Consider the following 24,706-nt stretch of genomic DNA (forward strand, 5'->3'; position numbering starts at 1 on the left):
AGGAAGCCTGGCCACTGAGGGGGGTTCCTGAGTGGAAGAACATGTCTTTAGGAGGGAAACTGTGGGACCCTGGGCATATTCTTTAACAACCCTGGAGGTTTGCCTTGGTCCACACATCCAGGTGGAGTGATTCAGCATCAGTGAGAAGCTTCAAAGAAGTGCATTAAACTCTGCTTCTCGGGCTCAAGGAAAAACCCCCAGGGAGTCTCAGAAATCAGTGGAGAAGATTTCACAACAGAAAGACAGGAACTCTAGTCAGCATAAATGGAATCATTTCTGTTCATATCAACCCACCAGAGAGGGAGTGCTGGGGAAATTCAGTTTAGAGCAGGATGAGCTTTTCCTCAGTTCAAATCTATAAGCATTGATCGACCTCGGGACCTTGATCTAGAAGACACTTTCATTCTTCTTCTTTACCCAGCAAAGGTTACATACACTGCAAAGCAAGAATTAAAAAATTCTTCTACTTGGAGTCCAGTCATTTTTTCTGTCCATCAAACTGCAAGTATGTGTGAAATGTTCCCTCTGCGCCCTTCTAATCTGCAAGTGGGTGGAAGGGATTTGATCCAAGGAACTGAAAGAAAGGTTCCTGCTCTGAGGGAGCCTGGCAACAGCACCCAACACAGAACAAAGGCTAACCTGGAGCACTAATCTCCAAATACATTGGGGATATTGGGAAAAATAGCATCCCTGATTCAAAGTTGTGCCTAAAAGAGCAGGCGCAAGTTCTCATAAGCACTGTGCAGGAGAGCAGTGCTTCCTGCCTCCCCATGATTATGGGGAGCAGATTAGGAGGAGACTCTCCCTTCCTCCACCCCTACCTAGAGAGTGGTATCACACCTCCCACGCCAGATTTTTGGGCAAAATGACCAACTTTCATTCTACAGCAGAGAATGGAAGAGTGATAGAGATGATACATCAGCCACCAACTCCTAAAAGTTTCTGCTTCAGAGATGCACACTGTAGCCAGGCCCCTGGTTTTGTCATTTGGTAGGGGCACTGATGCTAGACCATAGTGGGCACTGGAAGGGACACAGGAAAGTAAGTATATGACACTGGTACCCAAGAAAATTCGTTCAGTATTGAGATAAGAAAGTACAGAGTAACTGGATAATTAATAAAATGAATAGAGTTATAAGGAGAGCCTGGTTGCAGAGATATAGGAAGCCCAGTGAAGAAAGAGGTTGCAATCAAGAGGGGCTTCTTGGAGGAGGTGACTGAGAGAGTTACTAGAAATTATTGCTATATTCTATTGGATCTTGATTTTTTTAACTAATGAAACTCTCCAAGTGACACTTTTATCATCTGATGGGTAGAAATTGTCTTTTCCCTGTTAAGAGGAAGGCTCTCTTATCTGGGAAAAGGGGACAAAAAAGAATATAATCTTGATTGTGCTGCTGAGTAGACACATGACAGGCCCCTGCAAGCCCAGAGTGGGAGCTGTCCAGTTCAGCACTACAGCCAGCATTTCTGCTTTGTATTGCAACTGGAGGTTTAGTCTCCCACCCCAGGAGCACCACTTGCACTATCAAGAAATCAAACTTCCCAGCCCAGAACCCTCACTATACACTTACTAGTACATGCCACTTCTGGGGGGTCAAAATCCGCTCGGTAATAGCCAGTCCGACAGGTGCAGATGGGAGATGCTTCTGAGGGGGATCGGCTGTTGGAGGGACAGTGGGAACAGCCCTCAGCTTCCTGATTGGCTTTGAACATTCCTGCAGGGCAAGCTGGAACACAAAGAGATCATGTGTGAATTAATGAAAGAGCAGCAGTTAGAGGCCCTCCCTGTAACGGGAAAACAAAAGATTCTGCCCCCTAAAAATGATGTTGAAATATCCCCTTGCACAAAGTGAGCATTTCAGATTGAAAAAAAAAAAAAAACTATTTAACACCTCCAAGTCTTCAAACATCCTTAGAGAAACAGACCTTCCCAGTACCAATGGCCTCTCTCACTTGAACAATATGAATAATGATTCTTCCCTTTCAGGTGTGTCGAGAGATTTAATTGAGAAAATGAATCTAATGTGTAGCTCAGTGTCTGGGACATAAGTGCTCTATAAATGATTATTCCCTCCCTCTTCCTTCTGGTTAACAGCCAGGGCTTTACCCTGAGACACTCACTGACAGAATCTCACCTAATGTTCTCAGATGGAAAGGGGTCCTGGTTGACAATGGATCGGACCCATGGTTTTTAAATGTCATGTTGTAACACACGTGAGGCACACTGTGGGCTGTTAATAAGCACTCACTGTGAATGATGGTAAAGGACTAAAATTCATGAGTGATTCTTTAAAAAGAAATTAAAGTGATTTCAAGGTTACTGCCTTAACAACATCATTCTCCCTTAATTGCCTTTTGAAATGCTTTCAGGGGTAGGGCAAAAAAGGATAGCTTTGAAGGCAGTGCACCAGGGAATGTGTCATGCACTAGGTATTATCTATCATGTACATGGCAGTGGAGAAGGCTGGGAACACTTGGAACAGCCCAGTACCCACTGGAGTTGACTTCCAATATAAGATATTTTTCTGGGCCTCCCCTGGTGGCGCAGCGGTTGAGGGCTGGGCTGGGAAGCTGCCCACAGCCCCTGCAGCTCCGGCTGGATCCCCGGCCGCTGGCAAGGGTCCCACATGGCGTGCAGACCTCTCCTGCCATGCCCGCTGCTCCCCTCAGCAGTGTATTTCGTCGGTCTGCCTGTTCTGTTCCCTGCTCTGGCTCTGGTGAATTCTCTCACCCTCCCGCGCTTCTGACTGTACCCAGTGCTTGTATAAATGAATAAAAATAAATCTTTAAAATAAAAGACACTTTTTCTTAGCTCCTGTGTGATCCCTTATAGACTTGTGAAGAGCCAGGCCCTGAAATGTTTGCTTCAAGACCATCCCTCAGGCATTCATGCATCATCTACAGAGACCCTCCATACCAAACATATGGTCTCCTCCTTGCTGACTCCACATAAAATTGTTCCTGCCTGCCCTGCTTCCCTCAGGCCCTTCCTCACCACCTCAGATCCTAAATCTTCTTGTCACCATGAATCCTGCTCTGGCTCCTCTTCCTCTGAGACCAGATAAAACTGACTGCATGGTCAGCTCATTTGGTTTTCTTACATACCTCATTTATTCATTCAACAAACATAAACTGTGACCCTTTTGAAAACCTTACCCAGGGAATTTAGAGAAAAGTCTGCCCTCAAGGAGCTCTTGATCTGGTGTATTCATGCAATTATAACAGTGAATTCCTAACTATACCAGTAGCACTGTTACAATTGTTCCTACTTACACAAAGCTCATCTCCCCAAATATATTGTTCCTTTCTGGAAAGTGCAGATTATTCTTTAATAATAGCAGTAGCTACCATCTGTTAACATTCTTGTTAAGTGCTTTACATGTATTATTTTATGAGGTAGCTATTATTATCACCCCCATTTTGCTAATGAAAAAAAATGGGGCAGACAGAGGTTAAAAAAGTTGCCCAGGATCACATAGTGAGAGAAATGACAGTGATGATATACATATAAATTACTTGAAAAATATCTATAGCTTTTCTACTAAGACAAGAAGGATGAGTAGTTTCCTATTCTCAGAAAATTTTCTCACTTAAAATTGCTCACTTAAAGGGAAGTATAAGGTAGCAGTTACTCTATGAGTGCCCTGGGCGGGAACTATTCTTGGATGGGAGACATTAGAAGCAGAACATTCTAGATTGGCAGAATCTATGCAGTTCAAGTTTTTTGTATTGTTCTATGACCAAATATGTTGAAGATATGAATTTAAAAATTAAGTTCATTCTTCAATGAAGAATTTCTTAGAACTTCCGAATATGGGATAGAGTGCTGTTTTCTCATTGAGAAGGCCTACTTGTAGAGCATCCCTTGGGACTCCAGCTCCATGCACACACTGGTTCTTAAAGATTGTAACCATGTAAAAGTGGGCACTAGCCATCCCATCTCAACATATTTAAAAGAAACTTCTTTGTAGAAAGAAAAACATAATTTAAATCTTTATCAAATTCTCGACAAACAAAAGAGCAAAGGGATATCTTGAATGGGACATCCACAGTACCCTAGAATTTGCCTTGCTGATCTCTTCCCAAACCCACTCAGTAAAGTCTCTCCCACTGTTTCTCTCCTCTTCCTTTCTTCTTCCCACATCTCTTCTTTGTCTCCTTTGAAAAGCACTTGGCATTTTCCATTGTAAATCACACAGCATTGCTGCCTGTCTTCACCTCTTTCAATTCTGCAACTAAAGAACATAGAAAACTCTCAGATCTTGGCTTCCCAAACAAGGTAGAAGCTCTTTTCCTAGAAAGTTCAGGGTTCTGGGAGGGTGGAGATGAAACTCATTCATTCATCTGGCCCCTGCCATACTTAATTTTCTTAATGTATCAGTCCAAGAAAAACAAGGTGTTTTCATTTTCTTTCTAGCACTTAAAAAGCCTTCTTCCTTTACACTTAATAAGTTAACAGCATAAACAATCATTCCGATATCCACAAATGGCAGAGGTATTTGTAAAGAGATTCCCTCTGAGATTTCTGATAAAGGAGGGCAGAATTGGGAATGCCCAAGTCTCTGGACCCTAGAGTTGCTACAAGGAGAGGAGATAAAGGGGAGCAGGCCCACACTGGACTTCAGGAAGGCTCAGGGAATGTTTGGAGAGAGAGGTCCTGGGAACGGGTATGATGTCATCTCCCCTAGAGCTGTGAGCACTGGGAAGTCATCATACAGTCCTGGCTCTGTTGGTTCCTAGTTGGGGAACACTGGAAAGTAACTTAGTGCCTCAGAACATCAACTTGTATCTCTATACAGAGAATGCTCATCTGCATAAAGGATCAATTAAAAAAAGACCTCATACTTCTCACAACTATAGCTCATTAGAATTTAAGAAACCCAAATATAAATACATGCCAGCACGAGTAAGTACTAAATAATGCTATTTCCTCTCTACTCCCACTTAGCAGCTCCTTCTTGGAAAACAAGTTTTCTTTGTAGGGACTTTTAAAATTCAGGGTCAGAATAGAAGTTTAGAGTCTTAATGTGGGCAGATAAATCTTGGAAGAAAATGAAAGAATGTGTTTTTGCATAGATTATTTGTTTTGCTTAATGGACAAATCATTACATCTATAAAATATATTTTACCTATAATTATAAAATGGATGAATCGCTTTAATATTCAGATTTCATAGATTAATCAGATTAATATTTTAATAAAATCTGTGTCTAGGCATTCCTTAATTTATAAAGAAGCAGTATGCCTAAGTTCACTTATTAAACTTTTAGATTGTAAATTGTAGCACAGTGATGCTATATTTTCTCATAGAATGAATGCATTAAAAATGCTTAAAGTGCCAGGCAAATCCACAAAGCCTTTTTTTTACTCATCTTGTAGCAGACACCACTAATAAGAAATAAAAGCTAACAATATGGTTATTTTAGTAGAATGTTAACATAGAAAAATGAGTAAGAAAACTACGCTGCCCCTTGAGGAAAGACAATTTTAATTAGAGGTGAAAATGGAGCTTCTGGTAGATTCTCACAAAATAATATTTAGGCCAAAGGAAGAAAAGCAAATGGTGTCTGTTCAGGTATGTCACCTGAATAAAGCAGCTGGGTGGAACATGGGGGGAAGCCTGGACACGACACCTGCCTAAAGACTCTGCGTTTACAAAAATGACAACTACATACTGTGACAGCCTAACCAAACATGTGCGATCGTTCATGCAATTTTGAGGTGGATAACACAGTTCTTTGCTCAACATTATTTCAAAGCTCAGGTTTTTTTTTTTTTTCCCCTCTTAATGCAACTATGGTGAGCACTATAACTATAGTTACGAGTCCCTCATCCAAATAATGTTTATTTCAAACCTATCCTGAGATCCTGAGCCAGGCCCCCAGCTAGAAAACATAAGCAGAGAGGGGCCAGGGAGCGGCCCTTCACCCAGAGCAGAATACAGGCAGGGAGGGGCCCTTCCTGGTGTGGGAGGCAGGCCACAGAAGACTGATTTCCATGTAGCGGGATCTACATTATGCTTATGGGGGCTGAGAGGGCTCCATCAGGCAGGACTTGACAATGAGGAGGAGATTCAGAAGGAGAGGCAAAGACAAAGCAAGAAGGAAAGAGGTAGAAGAAAAGGAGAGGTAGCAAAGGAAATCAGGTCACAGAGTAGCCAGCTTGATCTCAGTCTGGAGGGTTTCATTACTATTCCAAGAGGTGGGAGTAAGAAAAGTGCCCCACACACCTCACTATATTTTCACATGATGCCTTTGTCAGTGGGACATCTGTAATTTTGGAAGGCTGTATGTTGACACCAGTGATCCCCACACACCAGTGATCCCCCCCTTTGTTCTTTATAGAAAGGGAATTTACTCCCTTCCATTGCAAGTGATCACACTACAGACAGTGATAAATTGAGCTTTTGAATAGCAGCACGCACACACACACATACACACATACACACACACACACACACACACACCCCTCTGTGCCCCACCCTTGACTTTGGCAGAGAGGACCAAACAAGACTTGCATGTGTCTATTTTCCATTCCCCAGGCACAACATATAACATTCCCCTGCCCCCTCCAGGAAAAGGAATGGTACATCTGACCTCTAGCTGACATCCAGAAGGTCACCTTGAAACACACACCCAATTTCTCAGAGCCTCAAGGGTAACAAATTACCTGGTGCTTAAAATGCTCACAACCCCCTTCCCCTCCCATCCCCGCACGCAGACTTCCAGTGACACTAAATCCATCACCTACAGTACTATTACTTTATAAAGAAACAGATTAAGTGTCTCATAAACAGTGCAGTGATTGAGATAATGGAAAGCGCCTCTCGTCCCCATCTGCAGCATCAGGTTATGAAGCATTTCCAAGCAGCCAGGAAGAGGAAATTAATAGAAGCAAGAGGGAATAACCACTTTTATGCAATTTCCTCAGGAGATAGTGGACCATCTAATCTTTATTGGAGCCCTTTAACCTGTCACTCAGCACTCACCAGAGCCTCTTTAGCTCTCACAATTTTTCTTGATATCGAAGGAAGATAAAATGAAAACCTCAAACATTATTTTATAATTTTTGTATGTGGAGGGTACACATTGCTTTTCCTCTCCCCCATCAGTGGATGCCTCAAAAACCAACATTTTTATGCAGCAGAAATGTGGGAGAGCTTAACTATTCCCGATGCATGGTCCAGGGGGTCACAGCTACTCTGCAGGAAGGAAATCTCTCCTTGCATTTTAAATGTGATTCTTCCCTCCACCACCGCCTTGTGTCCTTGCTCTTTCTTTTTAATAATCTGATTACTTCTCCTGATCTAATTTTTTTCTCAAATGAGTTTGCAAAGGTTCATGCCAATGAATATTCATCCTCTGCTTAAGAACTGGGTGCCTTTATCTCCAGGCAGGTGCAGCTCAGCAGCTGATCTGGGAGGTCTGTCTGTCTTGAGGAGCAATGGCAAGAGGGGCAAGGCTTGTGCTCTGGCCAGGAAAAGAGAGGGTCGCAGCCCCAAGCAACTTGCTCCTAAAACCTCCCCTTATCTCTACACTTTGCTCTCTCAGCAAGAAGTGGAAGAGCCACTCTTGATCTGGGCAGCTTCTGTGAACTTGGTGAGTGTGGCATTCGAGGAGGGGGAGGCAAGAGGTGTCTGCAAGACATGCACATAGCTCTGTGCAGATCCTCCCGTAGCAGCTGTGCCCCAGGTTAGACACAATCCTTAGAGTCACCCCAAGGCTAAATGTGTCCATCAAATTACCAGTGACTAACACCATGGGTTCCTGACTTTGGAACTGCAGGCATGAAGCTCTCTGGAAAGAGAGCTAGGACGCCCCTCTCTATTCTCAATGCCAGTCTTTGTTATTTACAGATGTGGGTGCCCCTGACCAACATTGCATTGGGGCTCAGGAGATGTGAAACTCCTGCTTTCCCTTATAGTCATGGAAATATGCTGAGTTCTGAGCGTCATGAAGTAGTTCCCAGGCATGTAATCATCCATCCAAGCAGCTACTATAGTAGTTTGAATGCTGAAGGCTGATGCCTTACTGGCTTTGCCTTCCTCTATCCCCACTGCTGAGCACAGCCTTACAACACATAGGCACATAGATGTTCTGTGTCTGGTTGCACTGAATGTCCACTGGAGGACTGTTATGATAAGAGCCGAAAGATAAAAGCTGGGATAAAATTGTTAATGATAATAACATGATCTTCACATAGAAGATATGAAATGATGGGCACCTCCATACAAAGTGAATTCCTAAAGCTTTGCTAGATTAAGACTTTCAAAATGTTCAGAGTTGTGATTAGCAATTCTATTTTTATTTATTTTAATTTCTTTTTTTATTTTTATTTTTTAATTTTATTTTTATATTCCCCTTATAATTACAACCCCCTTATTTTGACCCCAAGCCTTCCATTCCCTGCCCTCAAACCCCCATAGAGTGTCTCTGGTTCATAGTTTTTTGTTGATTTTGATATTTTCTTTCTTATGGTTATTCTTTTTCCTGGTCCCTTATTTAAGTTTTCTAGATTCCTGCTATGAGTGAGACCATTCGGTATTTTTCTTTTTCTTTCTGGCTGATTTCGCTGAGCATGATCCCTTCCAGCGCCATCCATGTTGCTGCAAATTGCATGTGTTTATCTTTTTTGAATGCTGAGTAATATTCCATGGTGTATATGTACCACATCTTCTTGATCCAGTCATCTATTTTTGGGCATTTGGGTTGTTTCCAAAGCCTAGCTATTGCTGCTATAAACATAGGGGTGCAGGTGCTCTTTGGAACTGATGTTTCTGTGTCCTTTGAGTAAATACCTAGGAGTGGAATTGCTGGATCATATGGAAGCTCTATGTTTAGTAGGTCAAGAAATCTCCACACAGCTCTCCATAGTGGTTGGACGTTTGCACTCCCACCAACAGTGCAGGAGAGTTCCTTTTTCTCCACAACCTCGCCAACTTTTGTTGTTGCTAGTTTTTTTAATATGTGCCATTCTCACTGTGAATAAATCTAACAAAAGAGATAAAGGACCTATACAAAGAAAACTATAAAACACTGTTAAAAGAAATAGAAGAAGACACAAAGAAATGGAAAGACATCCCCTGCTCATGGATTAGAAGAATTAACATTATCAAAATGGCCATTCTACCAAAAGCAATATACAGATTCACTGCTATTCCAATAAAAATTTCAATGTCATTCTTCAAAGAAATAGAACAATTATTGATGAAATTTATATGGAATCACCAAAAACCCCAAATAGCCAAAGGACACCTGAAAAAAAAAGAAGGGAATGGAGGCATCACACTCCCAGACTTCAAACTATACTACAAAGCCATAATCATCAAAACTGTATGGTATTGGAACAAGAGCAGACACACAGACCAATAGAATCGAATAGAAAATCCAGAAGTAAACCCACAGATTTATGGTCAACTAATCTTTGACAAAGGAGCAAAGACTATGCATTGGAGCAAAGAAAGATTGTTCAATAAATGGTGCTGGGAAAACTGGGTTGCTACATGCAAAAACAATTCTGTTTTTAAAGACAAAACAATATAAAGAAAAAGCAAGCCAGTGTGGAAAAAGACTGTGTTAATGGATGTTTATCCCAGTGTTATTTATAATATAGAAAAAAGAAAGGGAGGAGAAGAAGGAGGGATAAGCTTAAAGTCAAATAATAAGGTTTTGATTAAAAAATTATGAAACAACCACATAATGGAATACTACATAGCCATTAAAATTATGTCACAGAAATCTATTTTTTAAAGTAGGCTCTAAAACTGTAAGTAAAGTTTGAAATTCACCATTCATACACACATACACACATACATGCATATATACATACACTCATAGAGTAGCCCTCCTTACCCTTATCTCCCATTTCATTTCACATGGTTTTTAGTTACTGATAGTCAACTGAGGTTTCAAAATATGTATAAGGCATTTTGAAAGAGAGACATTCTGCAAGGGACAGGGAGGCAGAGGGCTCACAACAGGGGAGGGAAGAGCACAAGGAACTATGGTGAATTGGTGGTGGGAATTTTATGGACACTACACCTGAGAGAAGAGAGCATACAGTGTACAAAAATGAACAATGATATAAAATATAGATATATAATTATTTTTAAAAATGATATTTTGAAAGAGACCAATTTACATAGCTTTTGCTATCATATATTATTATAATTTTCTATTTTATTATTAGTGATTATAAGAGCAGTTAAACAAAACAAAAAAAAAGAGCAGTTAATCTCTTTCTATGCTTAATTTATAAAATTAACTTTCTCACAGGTATGTATGTGTAGGAAAAACAGTATATATAAAGGTCAATAGTATTATTACTTCCAGGCATCCACAGCGGGTCCTGGAACATATGCCCATGGATAAGGGGGTACTATTGTGTACGTATGTATTATATACATATTATACTAAAATAAAAACTGGGAGTGGTAACATTATGGTGATTATTTTGTACTGTTGTATAATTTCACAATGTTTTGCATTGTAGATACAGGACTCTAGTAATTGAAGAAAATCTCAGTCACTACTTTTTAAATTTGGGGGAGAACAAAAACATGTCAAGGCAATCTCCAACTCCAAAGAGCTCAGCTGCATGGAGTAGATCACAGTGGGTATTTTACCCAGTAAAGCTCTACACCAGAGATGGCAATGCCTGGAGTGCCAGAGGTCTTTGGAGGAAGGGGAAAATAAAGGGGAGCTGGGAAGGCTGCCTGGAGAAGGTGGCACTTGTATAAGCCTTGAAAGATGAATTAAGTAGGTGTAGAAGTGGGGAGGGGGAGAAAAAATAGTGCACCAAAACTCAGACAGAACAAGACCCATGCCTGACTGGGGAACATTTAGGTATTTGTAGAGGTTCCCAGGAACACAAAGCATTAACAGGGGCCATTGTAGGGTAAGGTAAAAAGTCAGGCTTTTCTGCCCTCCCGCCATCAGGGTAGATGAGGGAACACTGTGATCCTGAATGCATGCCTGATGGTGGACACCTGAAGTGGGTACACCTGCGCTAAGACTGTGCTTTTTAAGGGCGGCGTCACGGGGACGCCAGTAGAAGCCAAGAAGCCGAAGCAGAAGCTGAAAGAGAAGCCGAGAAGCAGCAGAACGAATGCCAGAGAGCCCAGATAGAGTGAAGACCTCCAGCCCTGCTAGCCTCCCAGCTCCCCAGCAAGCACCCCTGCCTGCCATATGCCTGGTGAACCCCAATAAAAGACCTGCAAAAAACCAACAAGGACTCTGACTCCTCCTTTACCTGGTCTGCATGGGATCAGAAAACCTGCACCATGTCTATTCCTGCCTTTACAGCCATGCAGAGGCCAGGTGGGCTGGGGTAACTTCACTTCTGTGTTGGCCTATACACATGAAGCCAAATGGATATCTAGTTCTTGCCTCCCTGGGCCAGGAGCCAGCTGTAATGGCCTGTGCAGAGGGGATACTTAGTTGTGCCATACACTTGTATCACTCTTGGTGACACTTGCTGAAATTGATGAATGCTGCAGGCACCATGACACAGAGGAGACTGTAACTTCCAGTGCTATTAAGCTGCTCAGACAGCAGCAGCAGCAGCAAGCCTAGAATGCATCAATCAGCATGGAAGTTGTTAAAGAGATGGGGTCAAGAGAGGGGCGTTTTGCCTTGGTAGAATGTGGGGACCACTGGTCAGGACTGAAGGATGACAAATAGAAGAGCAGTGAGTGTTTCAAGAAAGAGAAGCAGGTACTCAGGTCCTTGTCACCAATGGTTGCCTGTCCTCAAAGAGTGGCTGGGTACAGCCAAGGCCATGTTCAGGCATGGAGACTGGGCTGAGCAGGACACCAGAGCCTCTCAGAAAAGCTCAGGGCCTCATCTTACATCCTGGCCCAAGGTCAAGTCAGTGTGGGTGGAGGCTGGGGTCTCAATAGAGCAAATCCAGGTATTTTTTTAATGATCCAGGCCAGGGATACTTAAAGAGTGGCCCCCAGACCAGCAGGAGCATCATCTGAGAACTTACAGAGATGCAGACTCTTGGAGTCCATGCCTACTGAACTAGAAACTCTGGGGTGCAATCCAGCAATCTGAGTGTTTAACTAACTGTCCAAGAGACTCAGATGCTACTCTAGTTTAAGAACTCTGCTCTGGATCACCTGGGAAAGTGGAAACTGGTGTGTGAGCTTAAGGACGTTACTTAACCCTCTAAATCTCAGCACCTTTCTCTACAGAAAAAAGCAGGGAAGGGCTAGGGTAACTTCCTTCTCATAACTATAGTGTAGGTCAGTGTAATGTATGTAGACTGTAGGATGTAGCATCTTCTTAATACATAGCAGGTGGATGTTTTCTGCAAGGTGACAGGATGAATGCTTTCATTGACCCTCTATTTTAAAGTATTAAAGTTAACCACCCAAATTAACCACTCACTCTATACTTGGAGCTTGGCTAAAGAAGGAACAGTGGATGAAACAGCAAAGATCTCTCTCCCACAAAGCTGACACCCAGTGGAGACAGACAGACTCTAAACCAGCAATTCCAATGGATGGGATCAGTGTGGTATGGGGAGATGGGCAGGCCCTGTCAGTCTGGGAGGGTAACATCTAAGTGAAGACATAAAGAATAAGCGTCTTACAGGTAGGTAGAGGTGAGATGGATGAGTGAGGGAAGATACCGCCACATAGATAGAAGAACATGTTCGAAGACCCAGGGAAGAATATGACTCAGTCAAGAGACAAAGTGGTGTCCCCACATGGAGGTGTGGCGTGAGTGCCCTGGGCCCGGGAAGAGTGCATGTGTGGGGTTGGCAGCGGTCAGTGGGCAAGAAGCAGCCTGACCCTGGAGAGGCAACCTGAGCTCAGGTCATCAAGTCCCTAGTCTTCATCCCAGGCAACATCCAGTGGCTTCACCCATAGGAGCTACTGGTAAGATGAAAATTGGGAAGACAGAATCAGATTTTTGTTCCTGGAAGGTCACAGAAAAAAGAAATGGATTAGCTACAGAAAAAAGAATGGATTAGAAAGTGGGGGTGATTAGGGCAAAGCACGGGAGTCCAAAAGGAGTGGTAATCACCAGGGTAGTGGGGAAGGAGAGAAGTAGATGGAACAAGAGTTTTTTAGAAGAGGAGGAAGGACATGGTGATTGGTTGCTCATTCATCCAGCAGCTATGCATGAGCCTCTTCTGGGTGCCAGGCACTGGGGCAGGTGCTGGGAGTCAGGCGATGACCTATTAGCTGTCATGTAACCCTGCTCTCCTACAGGAAGCCCACCCTCCACACTTCATCCATTTGTGTTAGCATTTTCCCCTTCCTGGAGTTATCATTTAAAAATACAGTAACCTGGCAGTGGATTTGCTGTCCCCATAGCTTTGAGGGGATTGTGGGTGACATTAGGAAAAAGAACAAGGACTGTGAGGTGGCGTATCATGCGCAAACCACGACTGAGTTTGTTGTGTCTACTCCTCATGTCTGCCCCCCAAACAGCAGTCTTCAGGTAGGACTAGTGGAACCCCCATCTGCACCAAGAAGTGGGTGTATCAGTCTTCAGACTCTGGAATCCTCAGGGGGGCCAGAGAGCAATAAGGACTTTGGAATGGGACAGGCAGGGGTCTCTAGTTAGTGACCTAGTCTCTGTATGGACTTTATTTCCCTGGGTCCTGAAAATATGGCATTGCCAGTTCTCCTCCCAAAAGGTCACTTGGAGTGCTGGTGAGAACTCCATGTTGCTGCTTCCTAAGCTTTTGCTAAAAACGCCCTTCCCTTGTATATGTATGCCTCATTCATTTGGTGTCCATTTGGGGGGTATTTTCTATGTGCTCTGAGTTAGATATGAGAGTCACTTTCTTCACATTGGAAAAAAAGTGGGAGATTGTTTAGGAATGAGAGCAGATATGGAAGGAATCAGAAGAAGAAGGGGGCCTCGAGGACCCCCAATCCAGAGGCAGTAGGGGATGGCCAGGGGAATGAAATTCTTAAGATGCTGGGCTCCAGGGACAGGCCACGGCCTCCTGGAAAAGAGCCAATGCCACAATAAGGAAGAGATAGGGAAACAGAGTCCGTTCTCAGAGTCTGGAGAGCAGGGCAGTGAAGGAGGTGGGTGAGTATGGGCTGGAGAGGGAATCTCTTCTTTAGAAGAAAGCAGAAGCACACCATCAGCAGCCAGGGCAGACTCTCCATTCCCTTCTCTACCACCAAGGCAATGCTTTACGGGACCTCTGTGATCCAATGAAGAGGAAGACCTAGCGATTGATCAGAGATCACTCATTCATTCAGACCACTTCACCACTCTGAGGGGCCCTGTGTCCTGATTGAGCCCCTTGGGCCACGAGCTGCCAAAGCAAGGCCTCCCACTGCTATGCCAGGGGGAGAGGAATCCCTCACTCCCGCTCCCAGTCTCCGTCCCCATGTGCATCAAAGTTGGGCTGCCAACGTTCTATAAACACCATCAATCTGGTATCTCTGGGCAGCGGACAAGGGGGACATATGCTGGCAGTCAGTCTGCCTCCCACATTTTCAAACTGAAGTGTTTACCCTTTGAGAAAAACCTTATTTTTAAATACTTCCCCTGACATAGGCCTTGTTGAATTCCCTTAAAAAATAATATATAACCAAGATCTGAAGCTAAATGAAGGTGACTTGTTATCGTGTTTCTCAGGGCTGGACAATGATGAGAAACCACCTAGGGTCCTTGCTGTTTCCTGTGGACTAGAGACATGGACCAGCCACCGATACACACAGATTGTTTGGTCTGATGAGTCATCACACCAAGAAAAGGCATAGCTTTCCCCTGTTCTCTCTGCCTTCTACAGAGCCAATAGGAAGAAAGCAACAGAAACAAAACAAAACAAAACAAAAACAGCCATGTTGGGATGCATCACACAAATCTCATTTCCCCTCCAAAACCTGACAAGGCAAACAGTACTCTTCTTTTAGGGAAGGTAGTTATTATTTCTCTCCTTCCAAGTTTTTACTCCCTAGGGCTTTGGCAAATCTACAAATGACAGGTATCCAGGGTGGGAAAGGTCTTAGTAATAGCCCAGAACAGGGTGACCCAGGACCAAGCACAGCCCTCATCACCAGCTTCCTAGGCAGCCCTGGCAGACATCACCAATCTATCACAGCACTCAGAGCACTCAGTCTTCGCCACCCAGACCAGAGCTCAGAATCTTTAACCTAATGCCTTTAGTAGTTGCTGCCCATGGAGCAGAATTGGCACCTCCCAGATCTACGATGGGGAAACTGAGAGTCTGTGAAGCCACTAAGTGACTTGGCCAGAGGCACATAGCAGTAGAACCAGAACAAGCCACAGGCCCCTTCCACATGCTCACGTGGCCCAATCACTGTGATGAACCTGCTGCAGCTCTGAAGGGTCCCACTCCAGCCTGCTCCCGCCTGCCTCAACTCTCTCATCTTTGAGGTCGGCCCCATGACACTGCCTCTTCTCCAGCTGGGATGCCAGGGCACCTAATTATTCTCTCTGTGTGCATCGGGGAAAAGCTGCATTATGTTTAAGTAAGTGTAGCTAAGAGGTGCCGCATCTCAAGAGAAGGTCAAGTGCTGCATATGTATAATATAAGATTAAGATTTTCCCCTTCTGTGGTGTACTTGATAAAATAATTTTGCTGTGACCTTTACAGAAACCCAGGAGTAGAAATGGGCACAGTGGAATTTCCAGCTTCTCCCCAGGTCACAGAGTCATAAACACATAAATCTATAATGATATTACACACCACTCAAGTGGGACAAGTGAACAAAATAAATGATTTTTACTTTTTTCAGTAATGATGCAGCAAAAGCTTTGAGACTGAAATTCTCAAGCTGTATTTCCTGAGCTGTCTTGACAGATAGGGGACAGGAATTCTTCCCTCACACTGCCTGCTGCTCAAAAAGTATGGCATGGTCCTCCCCACAGAATGTCAGCCTGTCCAAAGTAGCAGGGGCATCACGGGTGTATGGCTTGGTGTAGGGTAAAGAAAATATTAGGCTTTTCTGCCCTTCCGCCATCAGGATACATGATGGATCCTTGTCCTGAATGCATGCCTGATGGCGGGCACCTGGAATAGGGTGTGGGCATAGGTAGATGGGATTCAGCTGAGCTAAGACTGTACTTTTTAAGGGCGGCGTCATGGGGGGACGCCAGCAGCAGCAGCAGCAGCAGTAGAAGCCGAAGCCATAGCCTAAAGAGAAGCCGAAAAGCAGCAGAACGAACGCTAGAGAGCCCAGATAGAGTGAAGACTTGCTGGGGGCTGGGAGGCCCTGCCAGCCTCCCAGCCCCCCAGCCAGCACCCCTGCCTGCCATATGCCTGGTGAACCCCAAATAAAAAACCTGCAAAACTACTGAGGACTCTGACTCCTCCTTTACCCGGTCTGCATGGGATCCGAAAACCTGCACTGTGTCCAGTCCTGCCCTTACACTTGGCTACACCCTTGCCAGGAGGGCTTGTTCAGCCAGGTCTCAGCTCCTACATTGCAGTGGTTGTAGATGTAGCACTTTGCAAGTCTGCATCAACTGAAAAAGGGGAAATAACTATGAGTAATAATAAATATTGAAAAAATAAGGTTATACTCATCCCCAAAGATTTGAAGTGAACATGACAAAGCAGAACATTTGCATGACATTTATCCAAAAGACTGAGGGCAATTTTGGCAGGCTTCGTTATGTCTGACCCTTGACTTTTGATCAGAACCTCCCCACAGCTGAAGGAGGCTCCAAACAAGAAATGGGGCTCACAGGTTCTGAAATAGGGAGAATGCCCTCCTTCTGAGCAACTGCGCAGGGCCAACTCCATGCGCCGGGTCCCTGGAGGCTGCTGTGGAGTGGATGAGTGGGTGTTGCAAATCACAGCTGCTGGAGCGTGCTCCTGCTGCAGGAGAAGGGTTGGGTAGTTGCGATCTCTCCAGTGACCATTTATTCCTAGGTGCTGAGAGGTAATTTTCAGTATCCTCCCTATTTGCAGCTCCTGGATGAATATTAGCATCGACAAAGGCCTTCAGGATTGTCGGTTAAACATGATTAAGGGAGAAGCCTGCAGCAAAGATCAGAGGTGTTAAGGGTGCACTTAGCACTTAGATCTCAATGTGTACTTAGGGGAAGCTGGAGATCCATTTAACTGAATGCACCTTATCAGGGAGAGCAGAGGGAAGGAGCAACAGGTGGGGACCCATGGGAGGGCCAGGAGGGAAGAATGGAGAAAGAGAGGAGGCCCTGATGAGCTTAAGAAAGGACTTTCCCAAAGGAAATACAAGTCCTGGGCTGTGTGGCTGGCAGGAGCTTAGTTGGACAGGACACTACTACACTGGCCCTTCAGCTACCAAAGAAGGGCCTGTTCTTTTCTACCCTCTCCTCACTCTAGCCTGTGGTGTCAGGCCAGCAAAGCCCTCTTCTTAAATGAGAGACTAAATTGTCATACAAAGCACAGGGTGGGGTAGAATATTGGGAAGGTTCCTCCTACCCTTAGTACCCTTCTAAGATAAGATCTCTGGGTTGCCAAGCTGACTCATCACCTATGAAAATGGGCTACAATGTTGTGTTGATATTAATAACAATCATTAATTAATTAATAATAATGACCAGTGTGTAAATAAAGCATTTATCATGGGCCAGGTACCTTGCTCAGCATGACTTTATTTCAGCCTCAGAATAGCCCTAAGAGACAAATGTTACATTTGTCCCCATTTTGCAGATTCAGAAATTGAGGTTCAAAAAAGATGAGTGTTTGTCCAATGTCCTACAGTCAGTGGCACCCAGGAGCTGCATATGGACTTCCTGACTCCAGAGGTTTGCTAGTTCACTGGTTGCAGTGTTTTTAAACCAAATAAATTTCCTTGGAACAAACAAAAGGTATAGTTAAGTATGTCATGTTAAATATAAACTATGTCAATATGACTTCATGGGGAAAGCTTCTAAGTCATAGACTCCACTACTTGTAGTCACAGGAAGTGGGTTCTACAATCATTTTTTAAAAAGATTTTATTTTTGTGTAGGAGAACTGGGGTGTGGGCCAGAGATGCAGAGGTGTGAGAAGATTCCCAGAGACAAAGTGGGCAACAGAACAGGCAGATCTACTGAAATACACTGCTGAGGGGAGAAGAGCAAGACAGGAGAGATCTGCTGTGCCATGTGGGTTAACTCCCTGGCCAGGATTGAACTCAGGCTGGAGAGTATTGTAATAGTGCTCAGATTTAACCCCCAGGCCACCAAGGAGGCCCCCCTACAATCTTTTTGAGTCTGTTTCCTTATCTGTAAAAATGGAGAAACAATAGTCTCTATCTCAGAGAATTGTTTTGATGACTGAATAAGGCAATGGATTTAAAATATTTGGTGCAACACTTGTCATGTAATAACTATTCAATTAGAAACAGTGATTAATATTGTTCTATAAAAAGTTACAATGTGTTCACTATATGCAATGTATATTTTGCAATGTCTTTTATATTTTTTAAAGTTGACATTTATCGAGCCACCCCTCGTGGCACAGCGGTTGAGCACCGCACTGTGAAGCTGTCCGCAGCCTCTGCAGTGCTGGTTCGATCCTGGCCGGCCGGCGAGGATCCCACATGGCAGGGCAGACCTCTTCTGTCGCAGCCGCTGCTCCCTTCAGCAGTGTATTTCGTCAGTCTACCTGTTCTGTTCCCCACTCTGTCTCTGATGAATCCTCTCACCCTCCCACAAATCTGGCCTATACCCTGGTTCTTGTATAAATAATAAATAAATCTTAAAAAAAAATAAAGTTAACATTTATCTTACCAGGTGAAACATTATGGAGGTTTGATAATGCATGGGCATATGTCCAGGGATATATGCAGAAGTAATTTCTACATAGTGACCTTCAAGAGTGAAAGTTTCTTCCCCCTCCTTTATTCCTATTGACTGGAAAGTGAGTACGATGGCTGGAACCCAAGCAGCCATCTTGGAGTGTGCTAAGGCTGTCAGTGCAAAAAGACCCAATCTTGGGTCTCCAACACCACACCATGGGGGGTCCTACCCACTTGGATTTATTTTACATGACAAAAAAATTCTATTTCAAAAATAAAATTATCTTACATTTCTCTATTTTGCAAAGACAAAGGAAATGCTAAAATATCATCTTTTCAATGAAACTATGTAAGGAAAGTAGTATCCTTTTTTTTTTTAAAAAAGACTTTATTTTTATTTATACAAGAACCTGGGTACAGGCCAGATGTGTGGGAGGGTAAGAGGATTCACCAGAGACAGAGCAGGGAACAGAACAGGCAGATTGACTGAAATACACTGCGGAGGGGAGCAGCGGGTGAGCCAGGAGAGGTCTGCTGCACCATGCGGGATTCTTGCCAGCCGGCCGGGATCAAACCCACGCTGCAGAGGCTACGGACAGCTTCACAGTGCAGGGATCAACCACCTGCACCACCAGGGAGGCCCAGTAGTATCATTCTTCTTTTAATTTTTTTTTAAAACTTTATCTATTTATGCATACAAGAACTGGGGTATAGGCCAGAGGTGCAGGGGGTGAGACAATTCACTAGAGACAGAGTGGGGAACAGAACAGGCAGACTGACTGAAATACACTGCTGAGGGGAGCAGCGGGCAAGGCAGGAGAGATCTGCTGTGCCATGTGGGTAGCTCCCTGCCCAGCACGGGGTCGAACTCATGTTGCAGCGGCTGGCAATATCTTGATAGCACTGTCTTTAACCCTTGCACCACCAGGAAGGCCCAAAAGTACTATCATTCTCATTTCACTGGTAATGACACTGAGATTCAGAGAGGTCAGACGACTTGTCTAATATTTCACAGCTAATCTGTGGCAAAGGCTGAATTTCAAACAGGTTTGCTGGGCTTCAAAACTGGTGCCCTTTCCGGTTATTTACTAGGGCACTTTATCCACAGGGGTAAGGGCATTCCATATTTATGAGCATGTGCACTCAGACTCACAAATGTACATGTTCAAGTGCACATGAGCTTAGACTGAGAGGTTTTGGAAAGAAACAAGACATATTTCCTTTCTACTCACAGAAGTCATCTTGCCCTACTTTCCCCACCTCCAGAGAAAGGGAAGAAAAAACACACACCACTATGGTCTGTGTCATACGCTGGCTCTGAACTCTCTGAGCCCCTGCCTGTCTGAATTCCTGACCAAATGTATAAAGGTGATATATGGATGTGGTCACTGCATATTCTGCAGAGGCCACTCTGAAAGGCAAATTCATATTCCTGGTGGCTCTGATGGGCAGAGGCAAGAGAACATAAATGGGGACCAGCTGCTTTTTCCAGAAGGTTCATGGGCACCTCAGGAGCCGGGGGTGGGGGTAGGGGGGTGGGCAGAGGGGATGGGACCACAAGGCAGAGGTTATTCACTGACACTAACTGCTCCTACCTCTAGTAGGCGCCAGCTTCTGAAGAGATGGATGCAGTTTGCTATTTACATGACTAATGGATGCCTATAATTAGCATCATTTACTGATACTCCAGGCTAAGTGTGCTAAAGGGGCCTATCCCCTGTATGCCCACTTCCAAGATAACTTCAGGGTGTGGTGTTAGGGACAGGAGAAGTCAGCCTGCAGTCCGTAAGCACTAGGGAAACAGAATAGTGAGTGCCAAGGAAACCACATGCATTGAAGTCTGGATTTCATCATCATCAGACTAATAATCATTATAATCCTATGAAACTTCATTACTCAATTCCCCCTTTACCATTTCTACACGTAATGCTCATTTGTTAATAACCAAGATAAAGGTCCATAAAACAATATTGCTCCCATGTAACATGTCTTTCTCCTCACTTTCAATAAGAATCTAGAATTTCATCAGAGGAATGTAAGCGCTTCACCAGGATGTGTCAATTATTTCAAGATGACAGGTATTCGATTCCCAAATTCATCAGCGGGGCTGAAAATGTATTGGTTCATCAAGCAAAGCACATTTCTGGAAGTGCTCTCACCATTTGGGAATCAAACAATAATTGCAATACTAGCACCTTGACTTTCTAATGGAATTTTTCAAGGAGCTTAAAGGGTGTTGACACATCCCCCCACCAACCCATTCTCAGATTCATTTTCATTGGAGGTTTCTGAAAAAATGAAGGTACTGGTTTTATTTTTCCCATTTTGCCGAGGAAACAACTCAGATTCTCAACTTAGAAGCTGAGTGACTTATATAAACAAAGTATACTGGAAGCAAAAGAGACAAAGGGAAAGATTTGCAGCAGTTTTCACCCTGGGGCTCTAACAGCTTCACTATACAGCTTCAGAAACACCATTCCTTGGGTCCAAGCCCTGATCCAAGCTGCTAGCGATACAGAGCAGAGGAAGCTAGCATCTCATTCTCAAGGAACAAAAGAACAAAGTCTAATGGAAGAATCAAATGCTAACAATAATTATAAATAGCATGAGTAAGGTGAAAAGAGAAGCATGTATAGGAGTCATCTATCTTTGTTAGTTGGGAGAAGGGGAAGGCCTCTTGGAGGAGATGACAGTTGATCTGGGTTTTGAAGCATGCATAGGAGTTTACTAGGTAGGTAAAACAAAGGAAGGCATTCCAGGCAAGGGAAATGGCATGTACAAAGATAAAGTGGTGGGAAAAGTCAAGGATGCTTAGAAGTTTGCTAACGTCCTTGTTGCATACCCATTACCAACCTAATGAAGTAGCAGACTGAGTCTTCATGGGGAGAGATGTCAGATGTTCCAAATAGGCTAGAATTAGACTTGAATTGGAATCTTTAAATAAATAAGGATCATGGATATATTTCAGGAACATCTACCCCAATCCCCAATACCGAATCTCTTGATGAGTACCTGCCAGTTCCTTACTCTCTCAGGTACTCATTCCTGCCCTTCCTCTTCCAACCTCTCAGGGGTTATCAAGGAACGTCTTGGGCCTCATTGGATCTGGGTGCTGCGGGTATGGAGAGCTGAGGCCTGGATAGGGCTGCTGCAGACTTTCTAACCCTGAGATGACACCCTCCTAATGCCCTAAAACCCAGCCATCTGCGGTCTCTGGAAACTCTTTTGTTTAGAACACATCAATAGGAGTTCAAAGGGACACTTCCATGGAAGGGGAGTTAGTAGGTTCGATGGAATGTTTGTGCCCCCACCCCAAATGATTTGCATGTTGAAGCCTCAACCTCCCATGTGAAGGTATTCAGAAGTAATTCTTTGGGGAGATAATTAGACTAGGTCATGAATGTGAGTCTCTCATGAGGGGATTCATGCCCCATAAGAAGAGAAAAAGACATGAAATCTTTCTCTCTCTTTTTCTCCCTCCCAAACTCCCTCGTGCTTTTCCTCTAGGTCTCCTTCTCCCTTTATCTGTATTAGCATTAAGGAGAGGGCATGTGAGGACAAAATGAGATGACTACTATCTGAGAACCAGTAAGCAAGCTCTCACCAGACACCAAATCTGTTGGCATCTTGATCTTAAACTTGGCAGCCTCCAAAACTGTGAGAAATCAATGCCTGTTGTTTACATCCCCCAGTCCATGGTATTCTGTTACAGCACCGAGCTCAGATAGTAGGATGCATCTTCCTTCTCTCCAAGGCCCTGGCCTTTCCTCCTGGTGCATGCTGATTTCTTTTTCCCATGGAGGCCTCCTCTCTGCTCCAAATCAGTCCTTCCCAGGCAGGGCCCAGTGTGGATTTATGATTTAATTTGTGTGTATGGCACTAAGAAATGATTTCTGGGCTGGTCACTTAAGAAATGATTAAAGACCATCATTTCAAACGCACAGCACTCCCTGGGGGAAGGGAAGAGGTTTGAGACAGAAGGAGGTGTCAGTAATATCCTGAGATGGACAGGTAGCAAGGGATGCCAGTCACCTGGGGAGACAGAGGCAGGGGTGACTGAGGCGGTGGGTACCTTCTTCTGCAGCTGTGACGGATATGTACTGTGGAGCACCGGATGACGCTGAGAATCCGTAGGACTCAGGACAAGAGGAGTCACCCACATCACCCGATAGACATTTGTGACACTATATTTGTCCAGACAAGCAGATGTCATCCGATGCAGACACAGAAAAAAAAAAAAAAAAAAACAGGCCCATCTTTACAATCTCTGAGCAATAAACCAGGCCGGAAGGTGGCTGAATCCATGAGAAGGAAGTAAACAACTCATTACGGCCTCCACCTTCCAGGAGCTTTCCATGGCCGGAAAACCACATGCAGGAGCTCTAAATCACCTAGATGTCTCTTCCAAGAGAATGGCCAAATGTCACACTGTACCAATTTATGAGATGTGACTATAAAGTTCTGAGACCAAGTAATAAGCTTGGGAAGGCACACTCAGCTCCCCTCGAGGAATTCCTCAAAGCCAGGGCTGTTCTCAGCACGCTCGTGTGTTAACCAACTGCCAGAAAACACGGCTAAGCGCTGGCCCCACCCACTGACAGTTGCACATTCAACCTTATCCCAGAACATCAAAGGAGATAGCAACAGGGCAGCAAAAGCTCGCCCTGGGTGTTGACTCCAAATATCTGAGTCCACACGAGTTCTTAAACCCTTGCTACCATGAGTTCATGGGCAAGCCCCATTGTAGCCTCTCTGAGGCACAGTGAGCTCATCTGTGAAATGGGGACAAGGGGAGTGAGAAGAGGTCCTCACCTTTGCTGTTGAGTGCTGAACACTACCTGGCCTGATTTGAATATGAATTGCAGTTGTAACGCTGGGCTTCTAGAACATGGTCATAATCAATGTTACTTTGATTTTATAATCTCCTTTTACTATGAATGACAAAAATAACTGTAAGAACACATTCTCCTTAATGTTATAGGACATATCTCAGCAGAAGGGACAGGCACAGACATGGGTCCTGAGAAGAAAGGAGTTGAATCTGCAGCTGATGGTATGGTCTCTCTGGACCAAATTTACCCTCTCGGTGAAATGAATGATTAAACTGGACTCATTGATTCATCCATCCCTTTAACTCATGATCCTTCTCCAGGCCATCCATCCATCATTCAGCAGGCAGGACACAGCTTTAGTAAACATGGGTCCTGTATGATACAGCGGTCAGCAAGACCCAGTCTGTACCACAGGGTGCTCAAGTCCGTCTGGAAGAATTCTCCCAGCTGTGTAAGGCTAACCCAACCAGAAGCACTGTCCTTTCTGGGCTATAGCGATGGGTCAGCTGGGGCTCCCAGAAATTAAAGGCCATGCTCACCCAGCATGTGAAGATAAGGTGAAGACTCAGCTAGTCTGGATTCAGGCCTCCTATAGAGATTTTCCCATTAGTCTGCAGGGCTTCTCCATCAATAATGATACCAACCGTAATGAAGATAAATATTTTGCAATGAACTGTCGCTTTTTCACATGGGAAAAAGGCTATTCAAATTAAAGACACTTTGCTCTCTTTCTCTCCTTCAATTTGCTCATTTTCTTAGCACAGCTCTGAGCTGCAAAGAAAAATAAAACAGAAAAGCAGAAGCTCCTCTACTCCTTAAAGGGGAGAGTGGGGAGCATATCCTGCCAGGATGCTACCCTCTGCTTAACAATTATGTTGCTGTTCTGCCATCACAAACACACCACTGTGTAGGTGCTTCTTGAGCATGTGAGGGGCCCTTGGCTAGGACTGGAAACTCATAGACACCAGGGCTCATCCTTTTCCTGAGCAATAGGGGGACAGAGCAGGGGAGAGCAGTCGCGAAGAACTCACTTGGCCCTCAGCCTCATTATTTTTATTGCGTAGGCTTTCATGAACTTGACCCACATAGCACTACCTCCTACCTGCTAAACACACATTTAAAGCTTTAGTTAGAGAAAGAGGAGAAGAGCCAGGGG

The 24,706-nt window shown here is 44.2% G+C and overlaps 1 protein-coding gene across 5 annotated transcripts in view; it reads right to left on the reverse strand.

Annotated features, from left to right (window-relative positions):
• Positions 1 to 24,706, reverse strand: part of EPHB1 (EPH receptor B1) — a 424,222-nt gene that overhangs the window by 144,683 nt on the left and 254,833 nt on the right. For all 5 annotated transcript variants that reach the window (XM_037525939.2, XM_054700814.1, XM_054700812.1 and 2 more), the window contains exon 4: positions 1,575 to 1,730. In XM_037525939.2, the coding sequence (XP_037381836.2) occupies positions 1,575 to 1,730 (156 nt within the window). The remainder of the gene's footprint in view (positions 1 to 1,574; positions 1,731 to 24,706) is intronic.

Source organism: Talpa occidentalis, unplaced genomic scaffold, assembly GCF_014898055.3.
Source record: "Talpa occidentalis isolate TD23 unplaced genomic scaffold, MPIMG_talOcc4v2.1 talOcc4.4, whole genome shotgun sequence".
Lineage (NCBI taxonomy): Eukaryota > Metazoa > Chordata > Mammalia > Eulipotyphla > Talpidae > Talpa > Talpa occidentalis.